This window comes from Anarhichas minor, unplaced genomic scaffold (assembly GCF_050575085.1).
Source record: "Anarhichas minor isolate MPS153535 unplaced genomic scaffold, ASM5057508v1 ptg000058l, whole genome shotgun sequence".
NCBI classification, from domain to species: Eukaryota; Metazoa; Chordata; class Actinopteri; order Perciformes; family Anarhichadidae; genus Anarhichas; species Anarhichas minor.
The window spans coordinates 11828317-11840253 of record NW_027466504.1 but is presented as its reverse complement, the minus strand read 5'-3'; the positions used below and the strand labels follow the sequence as shown (position 1 = coordinate 11840253).

The window sequence follows — 11937 nt, the reverse complement described above, 5'->3', positions numbered from 1 at the left end:
CTGCAAGGTGACACTTTAAAAATAAACGTTGGGCCTCGGGAAGAAAAAGTCCTCTGAGGCTAAATCCGTGAAACATGGAATTACTAAACCAAACGAACAATAACTGTTATGTTTTGTACTTGTATTAGATTGACCAAAATGTGATAAAAAATAAGCATCATGTCAATCATCTTACCGGCCTGCATTAGAGCCGACTGTACCTCTAATTGAGCACATTAACGACAGTCAACGTCGTAAATATAACACTTAGTGTGCCTTTACAGTAACTGGCCTATTAAACTCCACTAAGACTGAGAGTAAATGTTTAGTTTCACAGTTTATGAGTATGTTTGTGTAAAATCCAACTTTTCTTCCAAGGACCGACCACATTTGATTTTCATTCAATTTCAAGTGTCCGCAGTCAGAACACTTGTTTAGAAAATGATTAGCTACTCAAAATACTTCAAATACACTATAAATGCATCTTTATGGGAAGTGTTCTTCAAGGCTGGGAAAGAGGTTTAAGAGCCATTGCCATTAGAAAATACACTGTTGAAAATAAGAAGTGGAGTTTTTATTTTTGGTTGCCCATACATAATAAGTAAAACGTACTTTTTCCTTTCAATATTTCTTAACTATTTTTGTTGGATGCTTTGCTTTCACAGACTTAGAAACTGAAACTGCGAATTATCTTGATTTACTTCTTTAAAGACTAGTTTAAAGACTATTTAACATGCAAGACTGAGGCATCATTCCCCTAAATGTGGGCTTTAATCATCATTGGATAAAGAAAACAGACTACAAAATATTGCATCCTCTGTGACGTGATCTGTGAGGACATCTCTGGAGAAGCCTCCAGCACGAACACCACTGTCGGTGGTCCGACAAGATGGACGTCTTGTTACTTTAGCTTTTTGTTTTGTAGTATTTGTCAACATATTTCCTGCTGGTGATGGTTTAGATTAGATTAAAAAAAGGCATTTGTGACTTTTCAGAGCCAGTCAGCTTCGGCCTGCTAAGAGCTTCAAGATGATCTCTCCTCTCTGAATATATCACATTTGCTGAACAAAAGAACATGTTCTTAACAGCCGCTCATGTGGACGTGTCTGTTTTCTCAATCAGCTAATGGAAATAAACATGCTTGTGGTGGAAAAAATAAACATCTTAATATCAGCACTGGAAACACATCATGATATTATGTGACTGTGTTTATCTAAAGCCAACAGTATGTTATGAAATATACGATAAACCTGAGAGCGTGATTAATGAATAATTCACAAGAATTCCTCCACATAAACTGTGATGAGTCGTGACCTTTTTCCAGCATGTTTCAGAAGTGGAAGTGCTGATCTGATGAATGTCAAGGCACGTCTGACTCACCGGAGCCTGTTTTTGGACCACGGGGTTCTCAAAGGAGAAGGGGCCACTATATTTATCTGCACTGAGTATGGCAATTGTTGCCCTTTCCTTTCATGTGGTCAGGAGGTCGCTGTCAAGAGGGCTGTGTAGTTTTGGAGAACTTAAATAGGAGCTCATTCATAGCAGCTCCTGCGTAGCAGAAAAGGAAGAAATGTAGCTGTATTGGAAAGAATCCATAATATTAAACAGTAGATGGGATTGTGAAGTGCTAGGAGTAATCATGCCAGGCAACAGGCCGCAGGAATGCAAATCACCCCTCAAGCCAAGAGTTAAGTTAGCAGGTGGCCTCTTCTATTCAGTGAATGTCAACACTCCTTTTAGATGGAGCCCATAACATCTGGGCCGGCCAGCCACTGCTTTTAATTAAGTGAAATACAGTCACTCAATGTTCTGCCATGTCAGAGAAAAAAAATGTTATAAAAGTGGAAGGGTAGGGGGAGAAAAAGTGCAACAGTACATATCCTGTGTTCAGTTAAGGTCAACACAGTTGTGTAAATAATTATTAATCCTTAACCTAATCCCTAGATTTCCAAGACCATTGAACATCCCCGTGTAACCAGAGGGCTTCTCTGGAAATAGCTCGTTTGCTCGCAAATTTCTGGAAATTTCTGCTTATCCTGAATGAGGAGGGAATGCGGCAACACTCGCTCAGTTTAGTTTATGCTCACCACTTTGTTTCCAGGGGTGAATCTCAGCTCTGAGCAGATGGCAACATCCAAAATATCAGTATACAGAATGCAGGCAAGCAGACGTGTGGCATGCAAATCACACAAATCATGTGATGGATGGTATCTTTTCCCATAATCAGGAAGGGATTACTAACAAAATTATATACCACACTCTGCTTGCAGCCTCATGATAATCACCCTTTTTGGGCTGTCTAGGTCACAGCACTGAAAGCAATGTACCACCAGCAATACCACTCCTCAAGAGCATGTCAACAGGCCTCATGGGTGGACCCCTAGTTTATATCCTACTTGTCAAACATTTAGAAATCTGAGACGGTAGTCTGGCAACAGTGTGTAAAACATCCGCAGAACTCCAAACAGAAATACAAAAGGACAACTTGAATTTGAAAAGGCTGGAGGACTTGCAGCTGGAGCAGAGGGGGAAAAGCCCCGAGATGAAATGCATAACTGCATAAATAGTTTAGGGTGATAGATGGAGCACGAGAAGCTGTGAGGTCAAGTCAAGGCAAAGCAAAAGATGAGAGTTTTCAAGTGGTACATTTATTAAAATACACAACACTCTACATTAAGATATACTTTCCCCAAACATAAGATAGAATTAATTTACAGCTAGTCCACAGAGGAATGAGAAAACAGTGTTTATGAAAGAGATTTACATAACCATTGTTTAAAAAATGACATAATGTGTAAAGCATTCATAAGTGAACACTCAACATTATGAGCGTTTCATTCCAGGCTGACATAATCCCCCGTCTGTGAACACACTCTCTTATGAAAAACAAAAAAAAGCTGGCTTGGAAAAGGCGAAACAGTCTCAGTGCTGAAAGACAGTGGTGGCTTGAAAATAGCTTTGGGCAGTTTGGTTCACATTAGAGAACACTCACTATTTTTTTCGTCCTTGTCCTCCAATTTGATTTACAGTTTTTCCAACAGCCTGTTGAGTTTGTGATGTTAATCATGGCATCATCGTGTGGTCTCAGTTGTTTGTCAAATTAACTTGTGATGCTACATTATTCTGTGTGCGTCATTATAAATGTGGGTCCATAATGACACTAAGAGACAAAATTAACATTGAAGAAAAACACCAAATACTGAGATCCATGTATAGTTCTAGCTCAGTGAGTATTTATAGCACAAACATATTGTAAAAAAGGGAAAAAGGAGCAGAAGGGGGAGGCGAGCTTATGCATCATGATGACTCCAGTGAATAGTTAACTCATAAAAGTTATCATACAGACGTAAATAAGAGGGAGTATATGCCAATGGACACAAAAGTTAACTGATAACTGACGTAAAAATTTAAATATCACAATATTCAGTGCTATTTTAGAAAAAGAAAATAAAATAAATTAGGCAATAAAACTTTATATACATAATACTGTACATCACATCACACCTGCAGCAGATGTGTTTTCCAGCGATTCCCATACCAGATCACATAAATTAAAAATGAAAGTTAATGGCAACCACAAGACCTAACTACCATATTTCTGTATTTCTTGAGGATAACGTTTGAGCTGTCATCAAAGTAAAGCACTGATATCGCGTTGAGCTTGGTCGGGGCACAGCACGGCTTTGGCACGTTGTCAGGAAACATTAAATGGACCTATAAATGAGAGCACGAAGTAGGTTTAAAAGAGGTGCAACAGCAATGAGCTTCAAATGAATAAGAACTGCTGAGAACATTATGGTAGCTTATAACGTGATTTGTATTGCTTTTACGCGATGCAATGCGCTCTAAAGAATACTTACCAGCGTTTGCACAATTGCATGATTTGTTGCGTTCATGTGTGCGTTGAGTGGAAAAGAGCATTCCCCATCACAGTAAAAAGCAGCATAGCCCTCAGGTGCGATGATCCAATCCTTGACAAAAAAATGATGAGCTTTCTTTATTTAGAACGCCTGATAATCTCAATCAAAAAGGCACTGTTCATTGTGTTACTGTCATTTGTTAATGATATAAATAGTTTTGTCTTACCTGCCAGCCCAAATCTCGAAAACTGACGTAAAGTTCATGCTTCTTGCAGGCTTGCTTCTGTTCACTTGTGTTGTAATCTGATAAAAGGAATACAAATAAAAGGCTATTATTGATAACAAAAAGTAGTGACTGTTAATATTGTTTTATGTCTTAACTGTAGGAAGGTTAGCACAACAGGGGCATTGAAATCTAGAAAGCTTCTGAACAAATGCACTAGAAATACATACATATATGCAGTCCATAAATACAGACTTTTGGAAGTACACAATATCATCCTACAGTTGGGCTCCGTCAATCACTACATTTTAGTGATACATTTGAAATAAAATAGGTGTCTTCTTTCCCACATCAGTGTGCAGTCTGGCCAGTGATTGTAGAGATATCTTGCTCCTGGAAATTAAGTTGGCGAGTCTGACAAATGGATGGACAGTCTGATGGAAAGACGGCCAGGCCGTTAGCCAGGCAAAAGGATGTCATTAAAATCTAATCAAGAGATCAGATGTGTATTGGATAACTACGTCATAAAAGTGCACATACCTCCGGTTTTTGGTGCCCTAGATGATTCTTGTTGATTAGTAGATTTATTGCGATTGTGGTTCTTTTTTTTACCACCAGCAGCTCTGACAGAGCGAAGCAACACCCCACTGGCCTTGAAGAAAGCAACCAGGAAAGGCTGTTTGGACTGAGGCCCATTCCTCCCAATTATTCCGGCAGATTTTATGTTGATACTTCGACCTTTAAGAGACAGAAGGTAAATACAATACAAAACTAAAGGAAATGGGATTTTGCATCGTTTTTATGACTGCCTTTAAGGTTAGTCTAGTATCTTTACGAGTACTTGGTCCAGCCATTGATCTGTTTTGTGGCCATGTATTAGTAGTAAATATAAAATAATCCACAGATTGTCAAATGTACAAGTCACATTTGTCTATATTGCCTTAAACTGTCTTAGCTTCCTGACGTTTTCTATATCCCAAAAGTAAAACAAATTGATAGAAAGAAAAACTGAACTTCACTTGCCATCTCCAGTCTCCACACAGAGCTGCAGGCCTAAGTTCTGCTGTGGGTTCATCACCCAGTGGTTACTGGTGGTCGTGATGTCGAACACTAACCAGCCTCCATCAGATGCCTGGACCCTTTTGGAGTCGAGCAAGAACGTCTCTGCATCGCTGAAGGTAAGAAAAAACAATGAGACGAACATCTGCATTAAATAAGCCGCAGTCAAAGTGATGCACACTCAAACAGCCAGTGCACACATGCAAGCAGCATCTATTATACAACAAAAACCAACACACAGTATGTCTTCTAATTGTTTAAAATACATGCAAATCCACTGAAAACTTATTTAGTCTCTGTTGGATTTCAAGATTGCTACTCCTGCGTTTCTGAGAGGTTCTAGTGAAATGAATGTGGTCACTTTACCGCTGCATTTTAAACAAATTATTAAACCTCAGTGCCTGCTACAGTCTGGAGAAAATAAAAACATGTGCACCTTAATGTTGCATAGCTTTAATGGAACACAAAAAGGAAACCATGTGCTTCTTTGAGGGCATAGAAACTTGGTCCAAGAGGTTGTTACCAGTTGGACTGGAACAAATAAACGAGGTACCACTGACTGATCACAAATGGCTGCTTTAGCCCAAACTCTGACGCATAGGCCAAACATCCGAGTGGTTTTTATTAGTTTTATTGTAGTTTCTTTATCTCTTCATCCTTTTGAATCCAACATACTTCTTCTAAAAAAGGCTTTCATTATTGAAAACTTGCGATTTTGTGTGTAAGAGTAATTTGGTCATTTTTGTGTGCCTTTGTACTGGAGATAAAAAGAAAGCAGTTATTATTATAGGCTATTATTGAAGGAGCTGAGACTTGTAATAAACTGCAGAGTTGTGTGGTTTAACGTGATTTGATGGGCAAAATATTTCAAAAGTTATGAATGATGTATATCTGCCCTTGTGTATTGTTAACACACGGCATCAATAAACCCGGAGTTGAAAAAGCCCCGCTTCGCAATTTGCATTGGGTTCCTTTCAAGTGGCAGGTCGGATAAGGCAGCGCCTGTTTAGTTTTTGCGGTTCCATGGAATTATTCATGTGTTTATTACAGGTGTAATAAAACTCAAACCTCATGTGGAATTCCACATGAGGTCAGTCGTTATGATTGACATAATGGTGAACTTCCTCTTTGAAACGTAGAGTATTAAGCTCATATCCTGTGATAATTTAGTTTGTGGAGGTAAGAATTCACAATTCCCAGAGCCGTATCCAAGAGGAAAATGCGTATCCCGCCCCTTCATCTGTGATTACTGGATCTACTGTTCCGCAGAGAGTGAGTTAAAGTGAGTAGACACCAGAAATAGAAGTAACTCTTTTTTTTTAGTCTGTCTCCTGCAAATTATGTTCATGTGCCACTTTTCTCTATTAGCAATTTATGTTCAGTTAGCAAAGTTCAGTTGCAGTGCAGAACGTAGTGTGACGTTGATATAGTGTAGGTCAGGGTGGTGCGTATAGTTGTCTGACTTTAAAGGTACCCTGTTGAGTTTTTGACCACTAGTACTGTAGATATATGAAGCAATATGTTTTTAAGAGGTCTTCGCTTTGTTCCGTTCTTATGCTCGAGGGCGCTGGTTTCCCCGATCGACAGTGGCAATAAAGTAACAACATATTTTGTGAGGAAAACTGCTTGCATGTAAACACTGTAAGTTTCACACTCTAACAAAAAACATCTCTGTAAATGTTTTAAAGGCAAGGAAACGCATTCAACACGTTCATTAGATCTTAAAGTCAGTATCTTAAACCATTACGATGCCCCAACAAAGGGCTTTTATTTAGCTACTTAAACCTACTAACTAACGGCTAACTGAACCATACTTGTGTTGTTGTTCAAGTGGATTTTGTAGAAATAACGACTTAAAACAATTGGCAGTGATTCATTTGTGTTGAAAAAAAAAGAAGAAGAATAAAAGAGTAAGCTTACAAACAAAGAGTGCTCATATATGATTTTAATTGGCTTTCTGAGTTGAGGAAAAACTTGAGCAAAGTGGTTGTTTTAAAATCACAGACTCCAATATTGTTTCTAAGATTTCTTGCACTGGGAAATAGTTGTTCTTCTTTGTGAACACATAACTCAAACACACGATTCCCCATTAAAACGTTTGTGAAAACCTAGACTGAGCAGTCTTTCCCTTTAAGATGGCAGAGTCCATTGACTTGGACCTTTTCAAAGCCCAGGAGGCCCATATCTCCCCTTCAATCACCCACACACATTTTTGGCAAGCAAATGTGGGCCCACTTTTAAGTACACCCTTGTGTATTCAGCTATGTCATGGCTTAAACTTCCGGAATATTGTTAAGACAGGCAGGTGGTGGGCATAACAGTGACCACAGGAGCACCCGCGGGAGCCCCTTCCCCCCTATTGTGGGCCCTCATGGTTTCATCTGGGACCCGGCCAGCTTGGCAGGCAACACAAGACGAGTGATAACTGATGGACCTTCCAAGCTTCATAAGTGGCCGACTTGCTAATGGACTTCTCTTTATCCGAGAACTATATTTGTAAGGCAGACATGGTGCGAATGAAGGAGAACAGAGTTGGAGATAGAAGGGCGTTCTGTGCGAGTGGAAAGTTTGAACTAGTGCAAGACACTAGCTGTTGAACCGTTTGCCTTTTTAACTGTGAAATAAGATAACTGCATGGGGTCAAACTACTCATCGGGCCCCTGTCAGAGTGCTCCTGGACTAAAATGTCTGATTAGAAAGCAGCATTTTAATGTTTTAGCTGATAGAGGTAGAGCTAATTTAACTACTTCATATATTGTTGGCAGTTTAATCTGTAATTCTGCATTGCTTCTTGTAAGATGGTCATATGTTTTGTATGTAAAATCTCAAAAACTTCTACTTCTGTAAAAAATATAATACTTGTATTGGAAATGATTGTAGTAAAGTAGCAGAAAATGGAAATATGTAAAAAGCAAGTACCTCAAAATTGTACTTAAGTACAGTACTTGAGTAACTCTACTTAGTTACTATCCACCACTGCTTTTAATGTTTGCTTTTCAGTGATCGGGTGCTTACTTGTTTTGATATTCCTTGATGACTTGATGTATGGTAACCTTCAGAGTAACATTGTCGTAGCGAGCATGACTGCGGTCCTTGTAGATCCGAAACTCTGCAGCAGTCACCGCCTCTCCCTCCGGGATCTGAGTCAGATCAAAACGGAATTCCTTGTAGTGTCTTCGTTGGTGAGAAAAATCTTTATCTTTCTCCACTGGGAAAGAAAATATTTTATGATAAATTTCATTTTTACTGGCAGCAAAGCTCACGCTGATAAAAACAATATGACTTCAACTCCTGAACCTCTGCGTGCGTTGCTCTGAAGAGAAAATATGCCAGCATTAATTCACAGAAAAAGAGTAATTTATCACATCTTCTTTTACATTCCAGGTCCAATCCAAACATTTTGGCTACCAACAAAAGCACTTTCCAGTTCATTAAATCAGTCAACTGAATACAGGTAGCAGTTCCCAGACAGGCCCTCTACTGTGTGCCTAACTGCATTCTCTGGCCATGATGAATGGGCTGTCAGTTAAGAAAAACAGGCTGATTTCAATTAAAGACACTTTCGTCTGCTCCTCATGTGAGAGAAAAGACAGGATTCTTCAATGTCATGTCAGCGTCTACTCTGACCTCATTTCTGACCTCCTACTGACCTCCTGTAGGTTTCATACAATGTGCTGGGAGTGTTTAATGACCCTTAACCCGTAAAAATATTTCTAATATAATGAGTAACATAAGATGCTTTTTTTTTTTTTTATGTTTAAAAACTTGGAACATATATTTTTCTATTTTGCAGCATAGAAATAAATGTGCAGCTGGAATTTTTCAAGAGGCTGCATCTATTTTTGTAGATAAAATAAAGCCCCTCAATGTAATGACTAATAATCAAAGAGTCTCAGTGTACCAACGATATGAATATGCTGACAATATGAACTGGTTCACAGCCCTGCCTAGTAGCAGAAAAGTGGCATGTGGCTGAGGTCAGTGGATTTTCTGACACCCGTAGGGATATCATGCAGTGCATTTCCCTGATATTTTATCGAGAGAGGACGCCTGGGGTTACTTAGCACAAACAGGTCAGAGGTCAGGTCTGACTTTTACCCACTGAGCGTGTTCCATTATATTAGCCACAGGCAGTAATCTGAAGCAGAGTTGCCACTGAGGGCATTTAAGTTTAAAATGAAGATTGAACAATAATGACTTCACTCTCTGGTAAGTTCCTTGAGCATTCTTGATGTGTTGCATATTAATTGGATTCTACTTGTGCTAATAGGGCAGTACCCATATTTTGCTGTAATAAATTACTGGTGTGTTTTATCTTCACTCCTCTTGCATACAATCCCATGTATGTGCATTGTATAGATTTTCAATAGCTGACTATTTATACACTGAAAGTTAAAATTGTTCCAGTAAGCATATTAAACTGCATGCAATGCCACATCGACGTTTCTAAAACAGTTGAGGTCAGTAGCTATATTTGAGTGTACTGTAATAAAGACAGAGCCCCATTGAACACTTCACTGACAGTCCCCAGAACGAGAGCAGAGCTTTCAAGGCTGACAGTGTACATGCCCTGGTATAGTGGTAAGTGGAAACAGATGGGCTTAGGCCAAGGTGAGGGATTATACTTCCAGGCAACTCTACACAAATTCACTTTTGCATGTTTTGCTCTATTATAAAGAAAAGAAAATTCCAACAATATCTAAAGATTGGTAAATTTGTTTATCTTTCATTAGGGTTTCTGTATATTGTAATATTTATTTATTTAACTTTCCATGTTCATTAAAGAACGATAACTGCTACAAATATGACTAGACTAATGCTTTATCTTGGTGACAGAAACTCGTGAAATAAAGGCATCAGTCAACATCACTCCCATTTTAACAACAGGAAATAATTTAGACCAATTTTCTCAAGGTCAGACAGTCATCTGATAAGGTGCTGTGAACTGCCGGGTTAAGGGTCGCTGCTACTGAACAAACACAATCATTATACAGATCAGCTGCCTTTTAATAGAAAGCAGCACAAATTGGCAAAAGGTCAAAATGTTGGGCCTAATTCTGTTAAATACTAAATATTTCACAAAAGACTAAAGCAACTGAACTGATGTCTGAATGTACATGTTGACATTTAGATGTAGACACTAGAGATAAAAAAAAACAGCCTCTGAATGATATGAGTGAGAGGAACTTAACTAAGATAGTTATTTATAGGACAACATTGCTCAGGTTATTTAAGCAAAAAATCTACATGTGTCAAAAATATATATATATTTTGATAAAATGTATTATGTGTTGATTTCCACAGCAATCAGGCCAAGAATTAATTTAAGGAATTAAGATAGACCGAAGTCTTTGTCTCTTGAAATACGTGATGAAGGCTTTAGTGCTGCAGTCTACAGTGCACTGGACACATGTTGCACTTAATTAATGTAAAAAAAAATTAAATGTTTTTCTTCCAAGATTATGTGCATTCAGATCATTTCCTTATTACAGCCTACCTATTAATTCCCTTGGAGGGAATTAAGATGAAGAAAGTTGGAGATGGAGTTTTTGAATACTTTGAGTTTTCTCTAAATAATATTGAAATATAATATTATAAAATATAATATCCTTCATTCTAATTCCGATTAATATTGATTTTATGAATCCTGGTGCGAAATGATCCCACTTAAATGCCACTTACCTAAATTGACAAAACTCATGACCATGTCGGCATCATTGAGAAAGTTGGTGTCCTGCGCTGTGGTGAGTGCGGGGTTGTGGCCCAACAGCGGGGCCGCGCGGTAAGGCTGTGCCACACGAGAGTACCCGGCATGCTGGGGGCTGTAGTAAGCTTTCCTGGAGTGCCCTTGAGCCTTGGCACTGAAGCTCTTCCCGGCGCCCAGCTGCTGCATCCCCTCCTCCTCCTCCACGGCCATGGCGTTGTACAGGTCGAGCATGAACAGCGGCGCGGAGGACGCCTGCTTCCCGGGAGAGAAGGGCCTCGGACGGTGAGGCAAGCCCAGGATGGAGAGGATCTCTCTCTGGATCTCCCTGCGTTCGTGATTGCGCAACCTCCTGTAAATAAAACTGGAGTGCACATGGTTGTCACTTAACCCGCAATGAGCGCAGGACAGAAAACTCAAGCAGCTCCACGCGAGTCCAAGTACAGCACGGCTCAGAGGTGTAAGCGCTGTCATCTTGACAAATACAGTTCACTTTGGGATGTGAAGTTGAACTACATCGCACTCCGTGAGAAAAATAAAATAAGTTATATCTCTGCCAACAAGGACTCATATACTTCCCATATTAGACAGAGGCACCACAACTTTCACGGTGGTAACTGAGAAGGCTTCTTTTTTTTTTTTTTTTTTTACCAGTCAGCCCTTCTACAAGTGAGGTATCAGCTTGCAGAAAAGTCGCCGCTCCTGTCCAGTGCGCAAGCTTCCTCCAGCTGTATTTACTCCTCCAGGGTCCATCCAAAGCCTCTGCCACACCAAGTATTTATGGAGTTATGACCCCGTCCCTCACCTTACTCCTCTGTGATGCAGAAACACGTAGGTACGCCCATAACGTCGAGGGATAACCCGGAATTTCCAGTGGATGAAATGTGTTAAAATGTGTCAAAAAAAAAATGAACAGAGGAGCTAGACTCGTGCTCCCACTCGTATTTTTCTTTCCCCCCACCCCTCACCCCTTGAGAGAGTGCGTTGGGGCTAGTTGCCCTCTGAGTCCATCCCACACTCAACTTTTGTTTTTGCATCCACCTCTAGCGGCGGCAATAAACTTCAGGCCAGTCCCATGATGAATGTGGCTGCTCAGGAGTGTAAAAGGAGAC

The 11937-nt window shown here is 39.7% G+C and overlaps 1 protein-coding gene across 4 annotated transcripts; it reads right to left on the bottom strand.

The window, feature by feature from the left end:
• Positions 1 to 2426: 2426 nt before the first annotated feature.
• On the bottom strand, positions 2427 to 11661 carry bmp5 (bone morphogenetic protein 5). 4 transcript variants are annotated; one of them, XM_076076908.1, is made up of 8 exons: positions 10982 to 11661; positions 10804 to 10909; positions 8137 to 8329; positions 5086 to 5234; positions 4581 to 4800; positions 4066 to 4129; positions 3840 to 3950; positions 2427 to 3693 (listed from the first exon to the last, which is right to left on the bottom strand). In XM_076076908.1, the coding sequence occupies exons 1-8, from the start codon at positions 11297 to 11299 to the stop codon at positions 3544 to 3546; spliced, it is 1311 nt and encodes a 436-aa protein (XP_075933023.1). In that variant the 5' UTR covers positions 11300 to 11661; the 3' UTR covers positions 2427 to 3543. The 4 variants fall into 4 exon arrangements, with proteins under 4 accessions (XP_075933023.1, XP_075933024.1, XP_075933021.1 ...); XM_076076909.1 differs by having other exon boundaries at positions 4066 to 4142; positions 4603 to 4800; positions 11000 to 11661; XM_076076906.1 differs by having other exon boundaries at positions 4066 to 4142; positions 4603 to 4800; positions 10804 to 11661.
• Positions 11662 to 11937: the final 276 nt, after the last annotated feature.

Coding starts and splice junctions, on each gene's coding strand:
- bmp5 (XM_076076906.1), bottom strand. CDS start 11,299: ATGACAGCGCTTACACCTCTGAGCCGTGCTGTACTTGGACTCGCGTGG. Junction 5,235..8,136: donor ATCAAGGAATATCAAAACAA/GTAAGCACCCGA, acceptor TCTTACCTTCAG/CGATGCAGAGACGTTCTTGC. Junction 3,951..4,065: donor TTCGAGATTTGGGCTGGCAG/GTAAGACAAAAC, acceptor TTTTTTGTCAAG/GATTGGATCATCGCACCTGA.